The 24,696-nt window shown below is 36.3% G+C and overlaps 1 protein-coding gene across 9 annotated transcripts in view; it reads left to right on the top strand.

Moving 5' to 3' along the window:
• The window catches only part of LOC121821279 (complement factor H-like), a 64,460-nt gene that overhangs the window by 10,480 nt on the left and 29,284 nt on the right, over window positions 1–24,696 (top strand). For 8 of the 9 annotated variants that reach the window (XM_076547563.1, XM_076547565.1, XM_076547564.1 and 5 more), the window contains 3 exons: window positions 6,009–6,182; window positions 15,928–16,122; window positions 16,497–16,673. In XM_076547563.1, coding sequence (XP_076403678.1) covers window positions 6,009–6,182; window positions 15,928–16,122; window positions 16,497–16,673 — 546 coding nt within the window. The remainder of the gene's footprint in view (window positions 1–6,008; window positions 6,183–15,927; window positions 16,123–16,496; window positions 16,674–24,696) is intronic. The other variant, XM_076547568.1, reaches the window with a different exon arrangement.

Raw genomic sequence — 24,696 nt, 5'->3', positions numbered from 1 at the left:
GTTAATACAATGAACAATATATCATTTTAATATGAAGTGACAATAGCTTACCATGATGTAGTCACATATATTTCTCTTCAAATTCAAGTTATAAATAAGCAGTTATCATACTGGATATTAAATATTCCTGACCTATTTCTCTGGTGAGCTCCAAAGGACAACTTGATTTCATGAAGAAAGACATTCTCATATAACTCAGTTGTCTGAATTCCATATGTCACCTCCCAGACACTCTCTAGACATAGTTACTTTAATTAGTAGAAAGCAATTCACTGATCAAATGGTTTATATAAGTGTTTTTCTGCCTTTTTTTTTTTTTTACAGCAAGTGGTTAGATTAAGTTTTTAAAATTGAGTATTGGTTTTATTTTCAATGTCACACATGCATTAAACTATTGTAAAGATAAGTTTTAATTTAGCTTGTTTGAATAAATGAATGTTTTCATGTTTTTTATTTATTATCTGATGGCTCCCTTTCCCCCTTTTTTAATTAAGAAAATTTTTTCATTCATTTTACACACCAATCAAAGATCTCCCTCTTCCCTCCTCTCACCGCTCTAGCCTTCCCCTCTCAACCCACCCCCACTCCCACCCACAAGAACACAAGGCCTCTCATATGGAGGCACATCCGGTAGAGGCAAGTCCAAGCCCTTCCCCTTGCCTCAAGGCTGCAGGAGGTGTTCCATCATAAGTAATGGGCTCCACAAAGCCCACTCATGCACCAACAATGGATTCTGATCCTGCCACCAGGGGGCCTCCCAAGCAGCTCAAGCTTCACAACTTTCTCACCATGCAAAGGGCCTAGTCCAGTCCCGTGGAGAGTTTTCCATTTTCTGATTTCTTCTTTGATTTCTTTCTTCAGAGACTTAAAGTTCTTGTCATACAGGTCTTTCACTTGCTTAGTTAGTTACCCCAAAGTATTTTATATTATTTGTGGCTATTGTAAAGGCTAATGTTTCTCTGATTTTTTTCTTAGCTCGTTTATCATTTGTATACAGGAAGGCTACTGATTATTTTGAGTTAATCTTGTATCCTGCCACATTACTAAAGGTGTTTATCAGCCGTAAGAATTCCCTGGTAGAATTTTTGGGTGTCACTTATGTAGACTATCATATTATCTGCAAACAGTGAAAGTTTGACTTCTTCCTTTCCAATTTGTATCCCCTTGATCTCCTTTCGCTGTCTTATTGCAATAGCTAGAACTTCAATTACTGTGGGGTCTTGCCCCCCTGGGAACTTAGGTCACCTCAGGGGAGGTGGCCTGGAACCAAGGAAAGGTAAGTGCGCCATTCACCCTTTCCCAGCCTTCTTCTTACCCAGAGACAATCAAATGCAGCGGGGAGTCAAGTCAAGCAAGAATTCATTTATTGTTAGGCAGTAAGCCTCTTTTATAGCAAAAAACCTCGGAACCCTAGAAGGGGGTGGAAGGAACCAACCAATCATTTTAAAGGTCACCCTATACTCATTTCCTTGTTTATGCACTTATATCATCTCCTGATCTTTGTATCCTATCTCAGTGTAAACAACTTGAGCTAACTTCCTCTCTGCACTATCTTTGTTGCTTATGTATGCCCCACAAAGTACTATATTGAATAAATATGGAGAAGGCAGACAGCCTTGTGTTGTTCCTGATTTTAGTGAAATCGTTTTGACTTTCTTTCCATTTAATTTGATGTTGGCTGTTGGCTTGCTGTAAGTTGCCTTTATTATGTTTAAGTGTGTTTCCTGTATTTCTGATGTCTCCAAGATCTTAATCATGAAGGGGTGTTGGATTTTGTCACAGGCCTTTTCAGTATTTAATGAAATGATCATGTGGTGTTTTTTTTTTTTTTCTTCCAGTTTGTTTATATATTGACAGACCTTCATATGTTTAACCATCCTTGCATCTCTGGGATGAAGCCTACTTGATCATGGTGGATAATGTTTTTGCTATGTTCTTGGATTTGGTTTGCCAATATTTTATTAAGTATTTTTGCATCAATGTTCACGAGGGAGATTGGTCTGTAATTGTCTTTCTTTGTTGCGTCTTTGTGTGGCTTGGGAATCAGAGTAACTATAGCCTCGTAAAAGGAGTTTGGTAATGTTCTTTCTGTTTCAATTGTTTGGAACAATTTCAGGAGTATGAGTATTAGCTCTTATTTGAAACTGTGGTAGAATTCAGCACTGAAACCATCTGGTCCTCGGCTTTTTTTGGGGGGAGGGTGGATTTTAATGACTGTTTCTATTTTCTTAGGGGTTATTGGCCTATTTAAATTCTTTATCTGGTCTTGATTTAAATTTGGTATGTGATACCTGTCCAGAAAATTGTCCATTTCTTTCAGATTTTTCAGTTTTGTGGGGTACAGGTTTTTGAAGTATGATCTGATGATTCTCTGGATTTCCTTGTTGTTAGTTGTTATGTCTCCTTTTTCATTTCTGATTTTATTAATTTGGATGCTCTCTCTGCCTTTTGGCTAGTTTGGATAAGGGTTTGTCTATCTTGTTGATTTTCTCAAAGAACCAGCTCTTTGTTTCATTGATTCTTTATATTGTTCTCTTTGTTTCTATCTTATTGATTTTCTGGCCTCAATTTGATTATTTCTTGGCATCTATTCCTCTTGGGTGACTTTGCCTCTTCTTGTTCTAAGGCTTTTAGGTGTGCTGTTAAGTCACTAGTGTGAGATTTCTCCAACTTCTTTTTGTGAGCATTTAGTGCTATGGATTTTTCTCTTAGCACTGTTTTCATAGTGTCCCATAAGTTTGGGTATCTAGTTCTTTCATTTTCATTGAACTCTAGGAAGTCTTTAATTTCTTTCTTTATTTCTTCCTTGACTCACTGGAGATTCAGTGGAGCATTATTGTTTGCATGAGATTGTAGACTTTATGTAATTTTTGTTGTTGTTGAAATCTAACTTTAAGCCATGGTGGTCTGATAGAATACAGGAGGTTATTCCAAATTTTTTGTATCTGTTGAGATTTTTTTGTGACCAAGTATCTGGTCGATTTTAGAGAAAGTTCCATGGGGTGCTGAAAAGAATGTATATTTTTTTTTGTTAGGGTGAAATGTTCTATAGATATTGACTAGGTCCATTTGTGTCATTATATCAGTTAGGTCCCTTATTTCTTTGTTAAGTTTCGATCTGGCAGATCTGTCCAGTGGTGAGAGTGGTGTGTTGAAGTCTCCCACTATTAAGGTGTGGGGGTTTGATGTGTGATTTAAGCTTTGGTAATGTTTCTTTTACATATGTGGATACCCTTGTGTTTGGAGAATTATTGTTCAGAACTGAAACCTCATCTTGGTGGATCTTTCCTGTAATTAGTATGTAATGTCCTTCTTGATACCTTTTGTTTGATTTTAGTTTGAAGTCTTTTTTGTTAGATATTAGGATAGCTACACCAGCTTGCTTCTTAAGTCCTTTTGATTGAAAAGATGTACCTAGAAGATTTCCTGTGTCCCGGCCTGCTGGCAGTCAGAACAAATTTCTCCCACTAGCTTCCTCCAATTAAACACACAGAGGCCTATATTAATTAAACTGCTCAGCCATTAGCTCAGGCCTACCACTGACTAGCTCTTACATTTAAACTAACACATAACTCTTATTTATAGTCATATGGCTTGGTCACTTTTCCCAGTTCTGCCTTCACATCTTGCTTCCTCTGTGTCTGACTGGCGACTCCTGACTCAGCCTTTCTCTTCCCAGAATTCTCCCCTCTGCTTATCCTGACTATACTTCCTCCCTGGCTACTGGCCAATCAGCATTTTATTTATTAACCAATCAGAGCAACACATTCATAGCATACAGAGTGATATCCACAGCAGAAAGACTTTTCCCAGCCTTTTACTCTGAGGTAGAGACTGTCTTTCAAGTTGAGGTACATTTCTTGTATAGAGCTAAAAGATGGGTCTAGCTTTCATATCCATTCTGTTAGCCTGTGTCTTTTTATAGGTGGAATAAGTCCATTGATATTAATGGATATTAATGACCAGTGGTTGTTAATTCCTGTTATCTTTTGGTTGTAGTGTGTGTGTTTCTCTTCTTTGGGAATTACTGCTGTGGGGTTATCTATTGCCTGTGTGTTTGAGGTGTATCTTACCTCCTTAGGTTTGCATTTTCCTTCTAGTGCTTTCTGTATGGCTGGATTTGTGGATAGGTATTGTTTAAATCTGGTTTTGCCTTGGAATGTCTTGTACACTCTGTCTATGGTAAATGAAAGATTGGCTGGGTATTAGTCTAGGCTGGCACCCATTGTCTCTTAGTGTCTGCATTACATCTGTTCAGGACCTTCTGGCTTTCAAAGTCTCTATTGAGAACTCAGGTATTCTTCTGATGGGTCTGCCTTTATAAGTCATTTGGCCTTTTTCCTTAGCTGCTCTTAACATTCTTTCTTTATTCTTTATGCTTAGTGGATTAATTATTATGTGGTGAGGGGACTTTTTGGTGGGTCTAGTCTATTTGGTGTTGTATAAGCTTCTTGTATCTTCATAGGTATTTCCTTCTTTAAGTTGGGAAAGTTTTCTTCCATGAATTTGTTGAATATGTATCTATGCCTTTGAGTTGGTATTCTTTTTTTTTTTTTCTCGAGACAGGGTTTCTCTGTGTAGCTCTCCCTCCTGCGTGCTGGGATTAAAGGTGTCTGCCACCACCGTCCGACTTGAATTGGTATTCTTATCCTTCTTCTATCCCTGTTATTCTTAGGTTTAGCCGTTTCATGGTGTCCCAGATTTCCTGGACATTTTGTGTTATGACTTTTTTGGCTGTGGTGTTTTCTTTGACTGGGAATCTATTTCCTCTATTGTATCCTCTACACTAGAGATTCTGCCTTCCATTTCTTGTATTCTGTTGGTTATGATTACATCTGTGTTTTTTTTGGTTGTTTGTTTACTCAGATTTTCTATTTCCAGTATATTTCTCTTGTTTGTGTCTTCTTCATTGTTTTCTATTTCAATTTTCAGATCTTGAACTGTTTCCTTCACATGTTTAATTGCTTTTTAATGGTGTTCTTGGCTTTCTTTAAGGGATTTATTGATTTCTTCCAATTTTTTTGTTTGTCTTTTCCTCAATTTCTCTAAGGGAATTTTTCATTTTTTCTTTAAAGGCCTGTAGCATCTTTATGAAGCTATTTTTAAGGTCACTTTCTTCTGCTTAATCTACATTGTGATGTTAGGGTCTTACTGTTGGAGGAGGGCAGGGTTCTGCTGATGCCATATTGCTCTTTATGTTGTTGTATGTATTTTTGTATTGACATCTGCACATCTCTTCCTCTAAAAGGCACAAAAGGTGCATGTGTCTGAGCAAGCTGCTGTTGGTCAACTCTGTGCTTGTTGTGTGTGTGTCTCAGGGGGCTCCTTTGGGTCCAATCATAGCTCTTGGTCTACTTGGAGCTGGCAGATTCTGAATCTCAGGGAGCTGCACTTAGCCCAATCCAAGCTAGCTGATTCTATGACTCAAGGAGTCACTGTTGGTATTATCAGGACTCTTGGTCCAGTCAGAACTGGTGGATTCTGTGTCAGGAAACCACTATTGGTCCAATGAGAAATGGCAGATTCCTTGCCTCAGGAAGTTACGGGAGTCACAGACAGATGGGTATTGGGATAGGACTTGGGTCTTATAGATTACAGGGTCCAATGTGGGGTTTGGTGGGACAGTATGACTTTGGGGAGTTTTGTCTGCTGGCAAGTAACTGGGCAGAGTTGGATGAGGGTTCAAAGGGACTGGCTGTGTCCCAGGGCCTGGGTCCCAGAGGCAGGACTCTCTGGGAGGGAGAGAAGCATTCACCTCTTGGTCCAATGGGAGCTGGTGGATTCTTTGTATCAGGAAGTTACTGGGGTCACAGGCAGATGGGTATTGGGGTAGGACATGGGTCTTATAGATTGTAGGGTCTGATTGGGGGTTTTGGTGGGCCAGCCTGCCTGTGGGGAGTTTCCCTTGCTGACAAGTAACTGGGGAGGAATTGTGTGGGCTAATGTTCATATTCTTAAATTTAATGAGAATTAAAATATTCCTCATTTTTTTATATGTTTCTTTTCAGAGACGACATGCAAACCTCCTTATATTCCAAATGGTTTCTACTCACCTCAGAGGATCAAACATAGAGCTGATGATGAAATCACATATGGATGTAAAGAGGGCTTCTATCCTGCAACCCAGGAAACAGTCGTAAAGTGTACAAGTACTGGCTGGATTCCTGCTCCAAGATGTGGCTGTAAGCTTTATTCACACCTTTAATCCTCATAATCCTGAAATTACACTTTTAAACATGGACAAATGGAGATAAGTAGCAAATATTTTACTTTTTGTTTGCATACAACTTTTAGGAACACTTTGCTTTTAAAAGTAAGTAATATTTTAAGTAATAATAATTTTCATTGTGAAAATAAATTCTTTTCTCACACAATATATTCTAACTATAGTCTCTTTTCCCACTGCTCCTCACAGTTCCTTCCCAACTTCCCTCACCCCCAGATCCACTCCCTTTTCACTCTCATGAGAAAAGAAATGTCTTCTAAGAGATAACAACCAAACATAACACAATAAATTATAATTAAGATGAAGTAAAAACTATCATCTCAAAGTTGGCACCCAAAAGGAGGAAAAGAGTCCCAAGAGCGGGCAAAGGAGTCAGAGACCAACTTGTCACAGTCAGGAGTCTCATAAAAATGCAAAGCTAATAGCTGTAATACATTCACAGAGGACCTGGTGTAGACCTGTGTAGGCACCGTGCTTGCTCTGTGACCTTACATGCACCTTGCTTAGTTGGTGGAAAGGGCCTTGTTCTCCTGGTGTCTTCCTCTTCTGTGAGATTCCCTGGGCTCTGTAAAGAAGGATTTGATGGAGATCTCCAATTTAGACTCTTCACCTAATGTCTGGCTGTGAGTCTTTCTGCACCTCTGTTCTCATTTGCTGCCAGAAATAGCCTCTCTGATAATGACTGAATAAGGTACTGGTATATAAGAATAGCAGAATATCATTAGGAATAATTTATTTATTTATTTGGGCTACAAGTATAGCAGAATATCATTAGGAATCAATTTATTTAATGATTGATTGATTGATTGATTGATTGATTGATTACTGGTAGTATTCAGTTTTTATCTTAAATCTGTGGTTTATCTAGTCTCTTGTTCTTGGATTGGTGTGGGTTCCTTCTCGTGGAGAGTGCCTGAGGTTAAATAAGACATTGGTTGCCTGCTCTCACAAGTTCTGTGCCACTATTGCCTTAGCACATTAGACAAGCAAGAAAGATTGTAGGTCAAAGGATTTAGGACTGAGGCGGTGTTTACATTTTTGATAGCCTGCCAAGTACCTTCCAGCACCAAAGGCACTAGAATCTGGGGGTGAAGGCTCTATGTAGGTACCAGATCAACTTCTCCATGTTCAATGAGTTGTGTGGATGTTCTGCTCTGCCCTGGGGCCCCACTGTCAGTTTGTAAGAACAACTCATTTTGTAGCAACAGTCTGGTTTATTTGGGGATTTCTATGAGATTGTCTTGGTCAACAACTCAACTGAATGCAACCCAGTTCCACTACTGGAAGCCTTGTTTGGTGACAAGAGATGGCCAGTTGAGACTCTGCATCCCCCATTATGAGGAGAACTCATTAGGATCACATTAATATGTTTTAGAAAGTTTTCACTGTCCTAGGTTTCTATATCATCCCTCAAATACCCCTTAATTCCAGCTGTCTCTCCCCAGTTCTCTCCCTCTACCCTATCTTCCCTCCTCCTCCACATTCTAGTTTCTCTTTCAAAAGTCAGGCATCCAAAGGTGTATGGATTTATGTCTGGGTATTTGACTTGATTCCATTGATCAATATGTCTGTTTTTACATCAATATATCAATACCATGTGCTTTTTTTTATTACTATAGCTCTGTAGTACAACATGAAATCAGGGATGGTGAGATATCTAGTAGTTATTTATTTTTCAGGATTGTTTTAGTCTTCCTGTTTTTTTTTTCCATATGAAGTTTGGATTTGTCCTTTTTAGGTCTGTAAAGAATTGTGTTGTAATTTTAATAGGGATTGCATTGAATATGTAGCTTGCTTTGGTAAGATGGCCATTTTTACTATGTTATCAATCCATCGGCATATAAGATCTTTTCATCTTCTGCTATCTTCTTCAATTACTTTCCTCAAAAACTTGAAGTTTTTATCATATATGTCTTTTACTGGCTTGTTTAGTATTACTCTAAGATATTTAATTTTATTTTATTTGAGGCTATTTTGAAAGGTGTTGGTTCCATGATTTCTTTCTCAGTCTATTTGTCGTTTTTAAATAGGGCTACTGAGATTTTTTTTTTTTTCGAGACAGGGTTTCTCTGAATAGCTTTGCACCTTCCCTGGAACTCACATGGTAGCCCAGGCTGGCCTTGAACTCACAGAGATCCACGTGGCTCTGCCTCCCAAGTGCTGCGATTAAAGGTGTGCACCACCACTGCCTGGCTAGTTATCTTTTATTCAGCCACTTTGCTGAAAATGTTTATCTGCTGTAGGAGTTCCCTGGTGGAATTTGGGGGGCTACTTATTTATATTATCATATAGTCTACAAATAAAAATATTTTGAATTTTTCCTTTCCAATATGTATCCCCTTGATCTCCTTCATTTGTCTTATTGCTCTAGCTAAACCTTCAAGTAATATATTTAATAGATATGGATAGAGAGGACAACTTTGTCTTGTTCCTGATTTCTGTGGAATTGCTTTGAGTTTCTATTTAATTTGATTTTGGCTATAGGCTTGCAGTATATTGCCTTTATTGTGCTTAAATATGTCCCTTTTATCATGAAGGGTGTTTGACTTTGTCATAGGCTTTTTCAACATCTAGTAAGATGGCCATGTTTTCTTTTTAATTTATTTATATGGTGGATTATATTTACTGATTTTAGTATGTTGAACCATCCCTGCATCTCTGGGATGAAGCCTACTTGATCATACAGGATGAATTTGATATGTTCTTAGATCCTGTCTGAAAGTATTTTATCCAGTATTTTTGCATCTGTGTTCATAAGGGAACTTGGTCTTTAATTCCCTTTCTTCATTGAGTCTTCATGTGCTTTAGGTATCGGGATGACTGTAGCCTTATGAAATGAATCAAGCAATGTTTGTTTTGTTTCTATTTTGTGGAATAATCTGAGGAGTACTGGTCTTAAATCTTTGAAAGTCTAGTAGAATTCTGGACTAAAACCATCTGGCCCTGAGCTTTTATAACTGTTTATTTGATATTGATTTAACTTTAGTAAGTGGTACCTATTGGGAAAATTATTCATTTCTTTTATATTTTCCAATTTTATAGAGTTTGGGCTTTTAAAAATGTATCTGTATAATTCTGTGGGTTTTCATGGTGTCTGTTGTTATATTCCCTTTTTCATTTCTGATTTTTTTAATTTGGATATTGTCTCTCTGCTTTTTAGTTAGTTTGGATAAGGATTCTTCTATATTGTTGATTTTCTCAATGATTCATTTTTATTCATTCTTTGTAATGTCCTTTTTGTTTCTATTTTTTTAAATTTCAACCCCAGTTTTGATTATTTTTTGCTGTTTACTCCTCTTGAGTATGATTACTTCTTTTTGTTCTAGAGCTTTCAGGTGTGCTGTTAAGTTGCCAGTATGGGATCTTCCTATTTTTTTATGTAAGCAGTTAGTGCTATGTGCCTTCCCCTTTGTGTTGATTTCATTATGTGTGTCCCATAAGTTTGGGTATGTTGTGTATTCATTTTCATGGATTTCTAGGTTGTCTTTAATTTTTGTCTTTATTTCTTCCTTGGCCCTGTAACCATTCAGTGCAGAGCTGTTTGAGTTTCCACAAGCTTGTAAGCTTTCTGTTGTTTCTGGTGTTGTTATATACAGCTTCAATCTATGAGAGGATGCAGGGAGTTACTGGAATTTTCTTTTATCTATTGAAACTTGCTTTGTTTCTGAGTATGTAGTCAATTTTGGAGAAAGTTCCATGAGGTGCTGAGAAGAAGGTATATTTTTGTGGATTTTTCCATTGAGAGTATGTAGTGTCCTCCTCCATCTCTTTTGATTAATTTTGGATTGAAGCCTATGTTGTGAGACATTGAAATGGCTACACCAGCTTGCTTCTTAGGTCGATTTGCCTGGAATATCTTTTTCCAACCCTCGACCCTTGATGTTGAGGTGTCCTTTTTGTATGCAGCAAAGGAATTGATTCTGGTTTGGGGTCCATTCTCTTAGTCTGTGTCTTTTTATTGGGGAATTGAGTCCATTGATATTGTGAGATATCAGTGACCAATGATTTTTAACTCCTGTTATTTTATGTAATTGTTGGTGATAATATGTTCATGTGTGTGTGTGCATTTTTCCATTCTTTAGGTTTTGCTGATGTGAGATTATTTATTTTCTGTGTTTTCATGGGTATAATTATTCTCTTGGGTTAAAGTTTTTCTAGCACCTTTATAGGGCTGGATTTCTAGATAGAATTGTTTGAATTTGAATTTATCACAGAATATCCTATTTTCTTCATCTATGGTGATTAAAAGTATTTGCTGGGAATAGTAATCTGGACTGGCATCTGTGGTTTCTTAGAGCCTGTAGCACATATATCCAAGATCTTCTGGCTTGTAGAGTCTTCATTGCTAAGTCAGAAGTATTTCTAATTGGTCTGCCTCTTTGTATTACTTGGTCTTTTTCTCTTGTAGCTTTTAATATTCTTTGTTTGTTCCCTGTTTAATGTTTTGATTATTACATGGTGAGAGGACTTTCTTTTCTGGTCCAGTCGATTTGGTGTTCTGTATGCTTCTTGTACATTTATAGGCACCTCTTTCTTCCTGTCAGAAAAATGTTCTTCTATGATTTTTTGGAAATATTTTCTTGGTCTTTGAGCTGAGATTTTTCTCTTTCCTTTCCTGTTACTCTTAGGTATGGTCTTTTCATGGTGTCCCAGATTTCTTGGATGTTTTGTGTCAGGAAAATTTTTAGATTTAACATTTTCTTTCACCGATGTTTCCATTTCTGCTATTGTACCTTCGACACCTGAAAGTCTCCTTTACATCTGGCGTATTCTGGTGGTAAAGATTTGCTCCATAGTTCCTGTTTTTAAGGTCGTTTTCTTTTGTTTCAGCTATGCTGAAATATTCAGGGCCTCCTGTGGTAAGATAGCTGTGCTCTAGTGAAGTCTTATAGCCCTTATTGACTCTTATTAATTGTATTTTTACATTTGTGTCTATGCATCTTGTTTTTGGGTGGTTATAGGTCGAGGTGCTGATTTCTATATATTCTTTGTTGGGTGGGTGTTTTATCCCTTTGTTTCTGCTTCCTCTAAAGAGTTTGGGAGAGTGTGGTGGCTGTTTTGCTTATTTTCCTGTTCAGCTGGTATGTTCACAGAGAATTTGGCTTAGCAGGGGGAGTGCCTTCTGGCCTTGGGGGCTGGGACAAAGCAAAGAGTATGTGAAGGAGGGTAGAAGGGGAGATCTGTGGGATCCCAGGAGAACAGAGCTGAGGGAGGACACAGAAGGCTGCCACTGGTGTTTCACTGCAGAGCTGGACTTGAGACTGGGGGATTGCATTTCGGGGAGCAGAGGGAGAAGAGTCTGCAGGCAGGCTTCCTGGTTTTCTGGCAAGCAAGGCCTGTGGGACAGCAGAGGGTGCCTACCTGTATTGGGGGTTGAGATAAATCAACAAGTAGGGAGAGTGAGGTTAGGAGGGGATGGTATGCAGGATCCACAGGAGATGTGGGCAGTGGGGAAGGAAGGCTGAAGGTGGTGTTCTAAGGAAGGAACTGGAGGGGTTGGTTTGTAGATAAGGAGGGAGTAGTGAAGGCCTTCAGTTATCTTACCTTTTTCTCTGTCCTGCTCAGCTGGTGTGTTCCCTGTGAGTGCCTACTGACATTGGAGACTGATGTTGAGATGAGTTTGAGGAAGGAAGGTAGGAAGAGAAGGGCTTAGTGATCTATTGCGGATGGGGTCAGAGAGGAAAGGGAGATCCTAACAGTTCTCCTGCTATAGAGCTGGGAATGAGACTGGAGTACTGGATATCAGGAGCAGGAGAGGTTTGGGTTTGCCTTCAGACTACTTTTTGCAGTGGCAGGAGCCCTGGGGTTAGCAGAGTGTGGCTTTTGGGTTGGGGGCTGGAACAAAGCAGTGAGTGAGGAGAGAGGGATTAGAAGGGGAAATCTGTGGGGTCTACGGGAGATGGGAGGGAGGAGGAAAAGCTGACAGGTGCTCTGCTAAAGAACTGGGAATGAGGTTAGGGGTTTGGATCTGGGGGAACACAGAGAAAGAGAAGATCTGCAGACAGCCTACCTGGTTTTTCTTTTAAGTAACACTTAAGTTTTAAGTAATATTAAAACTTAAGATTTTAAGTAATATTAAAAATAAAATTTAGTAAACTTAAATTCATAATTTACCGCTACTCAAATTTATGTATATATGCATATGTACATTTTTCAAATTAAGAAACTTTTCAAAAATTGTTAGCAAATTATTGGGAAAGGAGGACATATAAGATTTTTTTTTTTTTCGACAGGGTATCTCTGTGTAGCTTTGCGCCTTTCCTGGAGCTCACTTGGTAGCCCAGGCTGGCCTCGAACTCACAGAGATCTGCCTGGCTCTGCCTCCCAAGTGCTGGGATTAAAGGCGTGCGCCACCAACGCCCGGCATAAGATTTTATTTTAGTTATTTATTTGCATTGTAGCAAATATCAGTAAAATATTTGCTTCATAACAAACTTGTATTGTCTCCCCATTTCTGTTGTCCAGATTTGAGGATGACTTAGCTACTGTCTCTGCATCAGTGTGGTGCTCTCAGAGACTGCCATGGCTGTCAGTCATCAGGAGCCTTTGCTAAGCATTAGGCCCTATGTCCCACATGTCACACTCACAAGGCTTTGACAAGAGCTCTCAGTTCCTTATCATATAAGCCTCTATGTAGATTGCCTGATGACAGCTCATTTGCTCTAGAGTTAGTGATCAGAGAGACAGTGGGGGCCCAGAATCTGTCTGTGATCTACTCACACACAATTGTTTCTGGCATGGCAGTTCTTCATGTTCTGAGTCCAGCTCACACATGAAGAGGGAAATTATGTTATCTTTGTTGGAGGGAGCTGCTTTGGAGGGCTTCAGTGGCTTCTTAACACACACACAGCATCACTTGAGTCAAGAGTATTTTATTTCTAATATACCTCTCCCATACTTTTCAGGTTTTTGCCTATCTATATCCATATTCCTTTCATACTATCTAGACATTCATGATAAAACTATACCATACTTAAGCCTAGTATCCCTTAAGCCCCCCCCCCCAAATACAGTGACAAAAGAGTGGTCAGGGATCTCTTCTTAGTCCCTGTTCTGTCTCTGTCAGTATTACTGAAGAAATAACTTAGAAGAAGGATTTCTTTACAGTTTTGGTGACTTGATTTCACTGTCAACTAGTCTCATCACTTTAAGCCTGTGAGAGGCGGAGCATTATGTCAAGGAGTGAGTGCTAAATCAAAGCTGCTTGCCTCCTTCCCACCAGGAAACTTAGCTATAAAAGAATGGCCAAGGCCCCATTACCCCTTCAAATGCAGAGCCCCAATGATCTGACTTATTTCAAACAAGCTAGCAACTTCTGAACTTTACCCCCTCTCCCAATAGCTCCAGCAATGAGAAACCAGGTTTCCATTAAAGTGAGATTTGAGGAAATGTATGAGGTCCAAATCATAATAGGAAAGAAAAGCTATTTTCAGTACGAAATATTATTACTTTATGGGAATTGTAAGGGAAAATGATTTTTTATAATTTTTTAAAATTTAATTTTGACAATTTCTTACATGTATATAAAACATCCTGGATAGTCTATCTCCATAACTTCTTCTCACACCCCAACTCTACCAATAACACTTCATACTTGCCTGTCTTTCTCCCAGATTCTCAAGTTTGAGTTTTGATGAATGGTACGTGTAGTTTAACAAAGGGCATATGTGCAGCACTTGGATTGGGGTACTGTCTATGGAACCTAGTTTAGTCACTTGTGGGTATACAGCTGAAATCACTGACTCCCATTATTTTTCTGAATCAATCAGATGAAATAGTTCAGAGATGAGTGCCACAGTTCCCCAAGAGCTTATTCCATTCTTGCCTGGATGCTGATGGCCCATTCTTGATAGACTCAGTGCAGACATTTTTAGAAGTTGATAGTTTGTGATTATAATGGCTCTGAACAAGCCAGAAGAACATATTTCACAGCCATGATCACTACAGTCTTGCTCTTCGAATCTTTGTGCCCTTTCATTCACATGTTCCTTGAACTTTTGAGGGATGGTGTAAATGTCTTGTTTAATGTTGAGCACACTCTCATTATTCCCTGTACCTTGTACATTAACAAATCTCTACATTCATCATAGTTTACTGGAAAAGAGAGACATCTCTATTTAATGTTGACAATGTTGATTACCTAAAATATTAACATATATATTTAGAAGATTGTTCAGTGTTATGTCAATTTATCTCAATTACAGAATTAAGTTCCCTCTAAATTTTATGATACCCCTGCCATGGGCTTTTGAGTAGGTTGAAAATTATAGGCATGGAATCTGTATAGTGTAGTAAACTTCAAACCCAATTATGGTTGAGTTTCCACACCATAGATCTCCCCAATGATATCTGGACTGTCTGTGGACTGAAGATATCTGAACTTGAGGTTTTTTTCACTGCAGAATTTCTAGTGTTTTCCTAGATAAGATAAAGTTGACTAATTTCTCTGTAATTTCATTAAATACCTTTTCCACCTAAAATGTGTAGTACTCTCTTCTCAACCCTGTTCAACTACTAATCTCTTTCATCAAATGGTTTCCTGTTTGGGGGAAAATATTGTAGAAATTCACAGCTAGAACAATACAAGGGATGATGATCATGAATCTTTATTAGGAGAGAGTCTACAAATTCATCTTTTGTGCATGTTGAATCTGTGTTGGGACATAATTTATCAATAACAATTAGAAGATCCTGGGAAAGGCCAATAAATGAATTGTGCTAGTACTTATTTAAAGCATTTGAAAATTAATAGATATTAATCAATGTTGTGAGTAGCTTGGATCAATATGGTGAAGGACCAACCATCACTGCTGATGGGGCCATGACCTGCATCTGGAAAAGTATAAGATTCAAATGAGGTTACTTTAAGTACTGACCACCTCTGCTAATCATGCACTTTAAGGAATATTAGGTTTATTTTGAGGAATCACCTATAAAAGAGGCAAAGACAGATTCATCTCTGCCCACATGAGAATGAAGATTAGCAAAGAGGCAGAGGAATGTGTCTATGAGGCTATATTATCCCTATTTTAAACAATGTTTCCTTCTGGTATCCTTTAAAAAGAAATCTCAGTGAGATAATTTAATTTCTTGATACCTTATGAAAAGTAAAATTCTCAAATTTTAAAGAACACTCAAGAGAAAAATAATTTAAATTTATAAACCATGTAAGAAATGTATGTGTGCAAGAATAAGGAAGCTATGAGATTTGTGTATTTGGGCAGGTATTGGAATTCTTTTAACACACTGCATGAAGGTTCCTGAAGTAGAATCATACTTCATAGAAAAATTAATACTATTTTGATATTAAAAGTACTTATTATTTATTAATAAGAAAACAAAGAGGAAAAATTTAATGAAACATTACATATAAACTTATTAATACAATGAACAATATAGCACTCCAATATGAAGTTACAAGAATAGTTCACTATGGTGTAATCACAATAGATTTCAGTTCTGCTTCAATTTATAAATAAGCAATTATTATATTGGGTATTAACAAATATCCCTGAGCCACTCCTCTGATGATCTGTCAGGTATAACTTGATTTCATGAGGAAAGACTTCCTCACATACCTATTTGTCTCCTTCTCCTAGACATTCCCTAAACATGCAGTTATAATTAATAAAAATTAATTCACTGATCAAATAGCTTATCCCTGATAGGAGTGTTTTTCTATCTTTTTTTTTTATTACAAGTGAAACCTTGTGCTTTTCCACAAATCAAAAATGGATATCTAGAAAATGAAGAGAGATACAGACCCTACTTTCCAGTATCTATAGGCAAGTGGTTCTACTATGGCTGCAATGATGGATTTTTGCCTGCTTCGAGGGGTTACCGGGGCTACATTCGATGCACTGGACAAGGCTGGGAGCCTGCAGTTCTGTGCCTCAGTAAGTCAATGTCCGCATTAAATCATGTTTAATTCTATGGAAGAGTGGAAAGAGATACATAATTACAGTTAAGTCCCTGATGTCAAAAATAAGACCAACAAGAGCTTATGAGCAAAAAAGACTAGCTTCTGTCCTTTATGAGCAGCTCTTCATGAAATGAATATCCGAAGTAAGGACTATGATAACACCTTTATTGTGTGTATATTTTATTTATAAAAGCTAAAGATAAATGCTACTTTTTAAAACATTTGGTATTGGTTTTATTTTTGAATGTGACACATGCTCATTTAACTGTTGTAAAGATAAGTTTTCATTTAGTTTTTTGAATAAATGAATATTTTTATGTTTTTAATTTATCATTTTATGGTTCTTAGGACAATGTGTTATCTATAAAGTGGAGAATGGGGAATCTTCATACTGGCAAAGATCATTCATACAGGACCAGTCTGTAAAAGTCAAGTGTTACCCTGGCTACAGTCTTCCAAATGGTCAAGACACAGTTACATGTACAGAGAACGGCTGGTCACCTCAACTCAAATGCATCCGTGTCAGTAAGTAACCAGCACTAAGATCACAAGATGATCTTGACTCCCCATCCCATCTATATTACCTGTGGCAAAATGCTTCAAGTATGTATAAGTGAATACTGAGGATTCTTGATAAGTATCTAGAAAAGTAAACACATCTAATAGACATTACAACAAAATATTGAGTAAAGTTTTGTTTAGAGTACTATAAACTTTGAAATCACTTTGTTATTTGACTCAAAATAATTATAAAAGTATAGTTTAAAATTAAACAAATATGATAATAGCTGCACACATCATTCATATATTCGCATAGTAATATGACATTTTAAAGTTCTGCTAATTGTCTCTGAATCCTTTGTGATGTGTAATTGAAAAGAAAATTCTGAGATATTGTGTATTGTCTAGTTTTCTTGTTCTTCTCCAATCTCTGTACTAATATATGTTTGTATGGATGATTACTTCATGTTCTATGTTCTTGTACATGATTGTGTGATGTCACACTTTATTTTCAAAATAAATATCTATAAAATTTTACAACATAATAGTGCTGATTTGAATTCCTTTCATTATCATTTTGCATTTAAAATATAATTCTAAGTCAACTTGCAGTCAATAATTTTAATTTTTCAAATGCAGATTTTTAATCCATTCATTTGTAATTAGTTTGCTGCGATATTAAGAATTCTAAAAATCAGTCTGAGTCGTATGTATTTTTTGTTTAATACAGATTCCCAACTTCTTTTAAATAACCTTAGTTATATTTGAATGAATTATCTTGAATATTCAGCACAATTTTGAAATAATAATTATGTAATCACATTGAGTCTTCCTATTTATGAATGCAATATTTATTTAAAAGTTTAATCTATTTTTGAATGCCTGTCAACTGCCTTTTATTGTACTATTTTGCTAATGAGAAACTTTTGTTAGGATTTTTTAATTCTGTCCACTATTTGTTTAATCTCTAAGAATTTTTATCTTCAGTGATTCAAAATTTTATGTGATTAATATCAGTGAACTGCTTAAAATTTGTACTGAGTTTTTATTTGATAGCATTTCCAGCATGCTGGTTTTGTCTATATTTTAAATTTTACAAATTCTTTCTAGTGTCTTTGTTAATTGTGTTGATTTCTATGAACACACTGCTTTTTCATATTTCTGTGTCTTGTCTTTTAAAAATCCTATCCAGGAAAAATGCTTTAGGCTTCTTTCTCCAAGTAACTCAAAAAGATCTTAAAACAACTGACAATTTCATGCCCACTTTCAAAGGACTCGTCTGTGAAAAATCATTTCTCTTCAGGAATAGTTCAAATATGCTTAGAGTTCAGGTCAGTGGCATTGACAAATGTGTATGCTTATATGAATACAAACCCATCAAGCTAGAACTAGTCTTAATCTACTGAGGAATTTCTCTTGTTTCCTTCCTCTTCAACTCCACCACCCTAGGTAATAACTTTTATTTTTGTTACTGTAATGTTGTGCTTCTACCACTTCATATCAATAGATTTATGCATCATGTGTTCAGATTTAATTCCATAACTTTTCAGTAGGATATCTATGCCATTCTTCTATATTGTGACTTGTATAGTAACTGAATTTTACTGTGGAGAGATAACTTTACATAGATATATTATAATTTAATTGTCTATACCATTTTCAGAAACATTTTTGGCTATTTTAGATCTTGACAATTTTGAGCTGTTTATGAAAATTTGAAGATAAGATGTATTTCTTAGATAAACATCTAAAACTGAAATTTATGAGTACTGTAGCTTGTGCATGATTTGGTCTGTAAAAATCTGGCATGTGGATTTTCAGGACGTTTGGCACATTTTGCGTCTATAACAGCAATGAGCAAGCTTCAGTCAACTTGCTTTCCTCTAAATATCAGGAGAGTGAGATTTTATATTCTAAATATATCAGCATAGGAATATGTTATTGTACTTTAATTTTATCTTCCTAGTTGGCTTATAATACTAATCACCTAAGAATATCCCATTTAATTGCATGTTTTCTTTTATACCCTATCTTATACCCCTTACCAATCTAGGATATGATTCCTTTATCAAACTTCTGAATATTTTCTTGTATGGCATGGCTTGTCTTACGAGTTTCTAGCAGTTTTTTCTAGTAACTGTATTTTAACACTCAATGAGGCCTACATAAATATTTGTGAATTATTTTGCTTATGTAGCACATTTAAGAACAATTTTAATATTTTGAGAATTTTGTTTTTATAGTTCTTTGAAAATTTCATATATGTTTTATTATATTCACCTATCCCCAACTATTCTCTGGTATGCGTTCCTTATATTACCCACCCAACTTTGTGTCCTCTGTTCTAGTTCTTCTCTTGTTCTCCACATTTTGACCTGTTGTGGATTTCTGAATTAATCTCCATTGGCTGCAAAAAAAGAAGCTTCTTTGATGATGAGTGGGACTGAGAGAGCTGGGGACCCAGACCAGGGCTATGACAGGTTTCTGCCAGAGACCAGGCCTTAGTTTCGGTTTACTGCAGCTGAGCAAGTAGTTGTATGGAAAACCACAACAAGAGGCACCCAAACATCAGGCGCCCCACAGCCTTCCACTAGCTAAAGATAGTTTCCCTACCGGCCACTGGAAAGTCTGTAACCACTAGAGTCACATACCAATCCTATAACAGCTTATAAAAATCCACCAATCACCCCCTAGGCTAACCTCTCCTCCTTGGAATTCCCCTAAACTCATTTAAAAGGAGCTTGTGAGCTTCTCTCAGGGTTGCCATTTGGCTCTTTGTCAGATGGTTAGAGCCCAACATGTTGGTAATTTTTGATAAATTCTCTTGCTTATCTCATTACATGACTGGTTATCTTTTATGGGACTTCATGTGGATCCTAAAATCACATATCTGTGTATACAGGAATAAGTATAGTCAGGTTTCTCTGCCTGTCTCCTTGGTCCCACAGCAACTTACAAAATAATCACTCAGAGGCTTAATATTATTTACCAATTTTATGGCCTATGGCAGGCCTCTTGTTAGCTAGCTCTTATATCTTAAATTAACCCATTTCTATTAATCTTTGTTTTGCTACATATTTGTGGCTTACTGGTCTGCTGGCATGTTGTTCTTTGGGTGGCAGGCTAGTGTCTCTCTCTAGACCCCAGCTTTCCTTTTCCAGTCTCTCTCCTTGGATTCCCTGCCTGCCTCTAAGCTGCCTTGCCATAGGCCATAGCAGCTTATTTATTAACCAATGGGAACAACATATATTCACAGCATACAGAAAGACCATCCCCTAGCAAATAGGTATTTACAATGTCATTAGAAATAGTACTGGTAAGCTGGGCAGTGGTGGCAGACACCTTTAATCCCAGCACTCGGGAGGCAGAGTCAGGTGGATCTCTGTGAGTTCGAGGCAAGCCTGGTCTATAGAGCAAGTTCCAGGATAGGCACCAAAACTACACAGAGAAACCCTGTCTCAAAAACAAAACAAAACAAAACAAAACAAACATACAAACAAAAAAGAAATAGTACTGGTTTAGTAAGGTAGTAGTAATAGGCTCTCCTCTAGGGTAGTTGGCTAGGTTTACTGTACCAGGCATGAATTCTTGCTTATTGATTGGGACTTAGGTACAATTATACAGCCATTGGTTACCACTGATATATAAATTTCACTATTGCACAAATAAGAATTTCTTGCTCTGCTTATCATTGTTGTGCTTTTACAGTCTCTACACCTGGGAAGGGCTTTACTTGCTTTTATCCCTTTGCAGGGTGGATATGCTGGATCATCTAGATGTATGCTAGTTTTCTGCAACTGTGCCTTCCATATTCACATATGCAGACTCTGGGAAACTAGCTTCTTCGTATCTTCAGATTTTAAGCTTTTAATGGTGGCATCTCAGGTCTCAGGGAATAAAGCTGAAGGACACCCTTTCCCCTGCTAATCTGCCATCTACACATCTTTCTGAAAATGGTTCTTCAAAATGTTGCCGACGTTTTCCTTGTTGTTTGTTATGTTTCTACTGAATTTTGAGACTACTTAGTACATTGTCACTATTAGGCTTCTGTGGGCTAGTGTTCTTCACAAGCATTTCCTCACTTTTACAGCTCAAGTTACATTCTATCTGTCTTTCAAGGGCAAATGTTTACTTTTTCCTTTCTTATTTTTATTAGTTCTTTGAGAATTTCATACAACATATTTTCACCATATTCACCTTCCTCCCCAAATTCCATCCATATCTACCTCATCCCTACCCACCTTATTTTTTTGTTCTTCAAAAAAATTGAAGTCCTATCTGTGCTGCCCCTAACCTCTTGGGTGTGTGTCCATCCAGTGGAGCATTGTCAGCCCTCTCCCTGTGAAAGCATACACAAGATGTGCACAAGCTGCAGTCAGAAAAAATCTCAGCATCTTTAGAGGAGGTAGGCACTAAGTCTTACCCATAGCTGTGACTCTAGTCTTCATTGATAGCAAGCATTTGTTTTGATGCCATTCAACATATCAAAAAAAATCAATTACTGGTTCTCTTTTTTTTAATCATCAAAATGTCATTTATAAGTCAAAAGCAGTTGTTTTTCTAGAAGTTTATATCTTACATTAAGGTATATGATCAATAATAATTTTATTTGAGTGTGAGAAAAATGTTTAAGCTTATTATTTTGCATTTAAATGCCTAAATGCTAATGTTTTCTTTGATGAAAGATTATCTTCTACGATGAACTTGATGTTAATTATTCCTAAATATGAACTAGTCTTATGTGTGTGAGTCACTGACTCCCTGTTCTTTTCTATTGCTCTGTATACTTGTACATTCACCAACATCATAAGTGACTACTCCATTATAAAAGACTTGATACCTTGTAATATTAAATCTTCAATCCCTTTCTTTATGAACAATTTAATTTAAAAATTCAAATGTTAAATAAAAGTATAGATTGTAGAAATCTATCATTGGAGAAGTATGATATTTCTATTAAATAACATATTTTATAAGTTTACATTAGGTTTAAAATATCTAGATCATCTGACATTTTGAAGAATTATTTTGCTGTGATGGTCCCTTGTTATGTGACTTTTAAAATGAGCTTACTTATGAATATAAAATGCTTTTCTGGGATAAAATTAGAGACAAATGATATAGTATAATTTAATTTTTTTCTATTAATGAGTAGGATATATCTGTGTAGTAAGTTAGGCCTTTGGTTTCTTATGTTCTGTTGTATGCAACAGAAAGTTCCTGTGTTATTCTGTAAATGTTTATCTAGTACGTTTTTCATAATGAAGCAACTATATTCATCTAAAATATTTTTCTTGAGTGAGTTATATAAACTATGGCTTTTAAACTCCATTAATTTTTAATTTGTCAAATTAATTGACATGGATACCCATAATATTCCCTGATGGTTCTTTTAAAATAAGTCATATTATATATATATATATATGTATGTATATATATAACTTATATATATTTATATATAATAAATATATGTAATTATATAATATATAATATATTATATATATAATACATATTTCCCATAATTGCTGATATTGATAACCTGTGCTGTCTCTACTTTTCTGTGCTAAATCTGTTTAAATGTTATTAACTTAAAATCTTTTATAGTATGAAGGTGTAAAGGTTATTTTTTGTAGGAAAACATTTGTGTATTACAAACATTATTCCTTGTATTTTTGTTTCATTATTTTAGTTCAGGATGTGACACATACCCCCACCACATGCACATCTACCAACTTTAACTTTAATTTCTTCTTCTTCTTCTTCTAATGTCTTTTTCTTTTCAAATTTCAAATGGAGTTTTATTCACAAAATGGAGTGGCTAGCCATGTAGATCATAACTTGTAGTCTTTTGGTCTATACATCAGACATCTCTAATATAGTGAGTTGCAGAGTAATGATTTAGTGACTTTTACTGACATTGTTGTTAATATCATTATTGATACTGCATTTGATGTATAGATAAAAGAAATAATTTCTACTTAAAACACTAAGATTCTGTAGAATTTCTGTGATTATGCCTTGAGATTTGTTTATTATTACATTCAATGAAATTTTGTCCATGGTCTTTTTATGGATAGTGTTTTCTTTTTCTTTTTTCTTTCCTAATGCCTTTAAGAGAGTCTCAGGTAACTGATATGGGGCTACTGTCCTTTTCAATGTATACGTTGAGTGCAGCCAGCTTTCATGCTACTGTGTCTTACCATGAATATGTTTATGTGGTTTATCATTGATACTTGGATGAAATGGGTGAGCATTATCAGTTGCTTTTCTGGGAATTTTTGTTAGGGGAATAAGATGTTGCCACAATGCATTTTCTTCCACATCCACCACATCTTTTGAGTAAAGAAGCAGTACCTTGTTAGAACATTTGCTGTTAGTGCTAGGGATTGGATATCTGCATGAATGGAAGCTGCGTTTGATAATTTTGTTCCCATGAAATTTATTTAGACTAGTTTCAGAGCTTTTTCTTTCCAACTAGTGTGTTCAGAACATCAATAAACCTCTTCTGGGATCTTACTAAAGGATTTGCCTAATCAAAAGGAACTGTCCCACCTTTTCAATTTGAGTATCTCATATTGCTGGTGTTCTGGGAGCCTTTGACCTTACAATTTGCAGCCAATTTTCTTCTTCTGTTCTATTGCATCACAGAGTCTTGTAAGGTGCTGTAGTTTCCTGACATCTGTCCAGAGAACTAGAGGATGGTGGTGGAGATCTGCAGAATTCTACTTTGGGTTTTCTTTCTGCTCTGCTTTTCTATATCACAGATCCAGTGACTCTGATTGCTTTTAGAAAAATGGTTTTGTTTCTTCAATTTAGTAAAATGCCTATTATTTATTTTCTGGTCAGGTTCCTTTCACTGTACTATTTTCTGGAAAAATCCTCCATAATGAAGCCTCCTTGATAACAGACCTCATTAGTCTCTTGCTACTCTGGAATTCTAGTCTGGGGTTCTTTGTCTTCCAATAACAGGCATTGTTAATTTTCACAAAACTTCTCATTCCCCTCCTTGTTTATGGATGGCACTCTGTTTTTCTTTTATTTTCTTTACAATTTGTTACATTCCTTTACAAAAAACACAATTCATTACCTTTCCCACATTTGGCTTTTGCTTGATCTCTGTTCATCACTTGAGGTTTTCACAGCTTGTGTTAGTATTTGTTTCCTCATCCAAGTTAATGAAGTGAAAATGCTTATTTATTTTTATTCTTTATGCTTTTCTAGTTGTTTGATGGTGTTCCTGTGTCTTCACTACTTTGTGTTTCCGTTCAATATTTTATCTAATCCTTTAATCAGCATTTATATAAAATATTTAATGTTTTATTCTTTGATTTCCTACTTATCCATAAACAAGTAAATGTATGTTTTGAGAAGAAATCTAGTAACTGGAAGTATACTTTTATACTTTCGTTTAAATTAATTTTTTATGGAATATATTTTCATCTGGTACATTGCACAATGGAATCTTATTCAGCTGATAAGAAAAGTGAAATTAAAAAATTTACTTTTACACTTTCAAGTTCAGTTATTCAAGATATGAGGAGGCATCATTTTGCCATGAGAAGAGTAAATAATTTTTTTTTTGTTTCTCATGATCCTCTTTGAACATTGAACATCCATTGTATTTTAGGCATGAGGTGTAACTGGAAGTTTTCCTGTGTCCCGCCCAGTCCTGCAGCAGCTCAGACCCAAGTAAAACACAGAGGCTTATATTATTTACAAACTGTTTAGTCTATGGCAGGTCTCTTGCTAGCTAGCTCTTATATCTTAAATTAATCCATAACTATTAATTTATTTATCACCACATGTTTCATGGCTTTACCTGTGTGCCATTACATGATGTTTTCTGGATGGTGGGATGGCGTCTCTCTCCAAACCCCACCTTTTCTCTTTCTTGTCTCTCTCCTATCCTGCCTGACTCTAAGCTGCCTTGCCATAGGCCAAAGCAGATTATTTATTAACCAATGGGAATAACATATATTCACAGCATACATAAAGACATCCCCCAGCAATGAGGTTACAACGGTATTTCAAATTTTTGAAACTGGAG

Source organism: Peromyscus maniculatus, chromosome 11 (genome assembly GCF_049852395.1).
Source record: "Peromyscus maniculatus bairdii isolate BWxNUB_F1_BW_parent chromosome 11, HU_Pman_BW_mat_3.1, whole genome shotgun sequence".
Lineage (NCBI taxonomy): Eukaryota > Metazoa > Chordata > Mammalia > Rodentia > Cricetidae > Peromyscus > Peromyscus maniculatus.
Note: the sequence above shows the minus strand (reverse complement) of the source record. Positions and strands in the feature narration are given on the sequence as shown.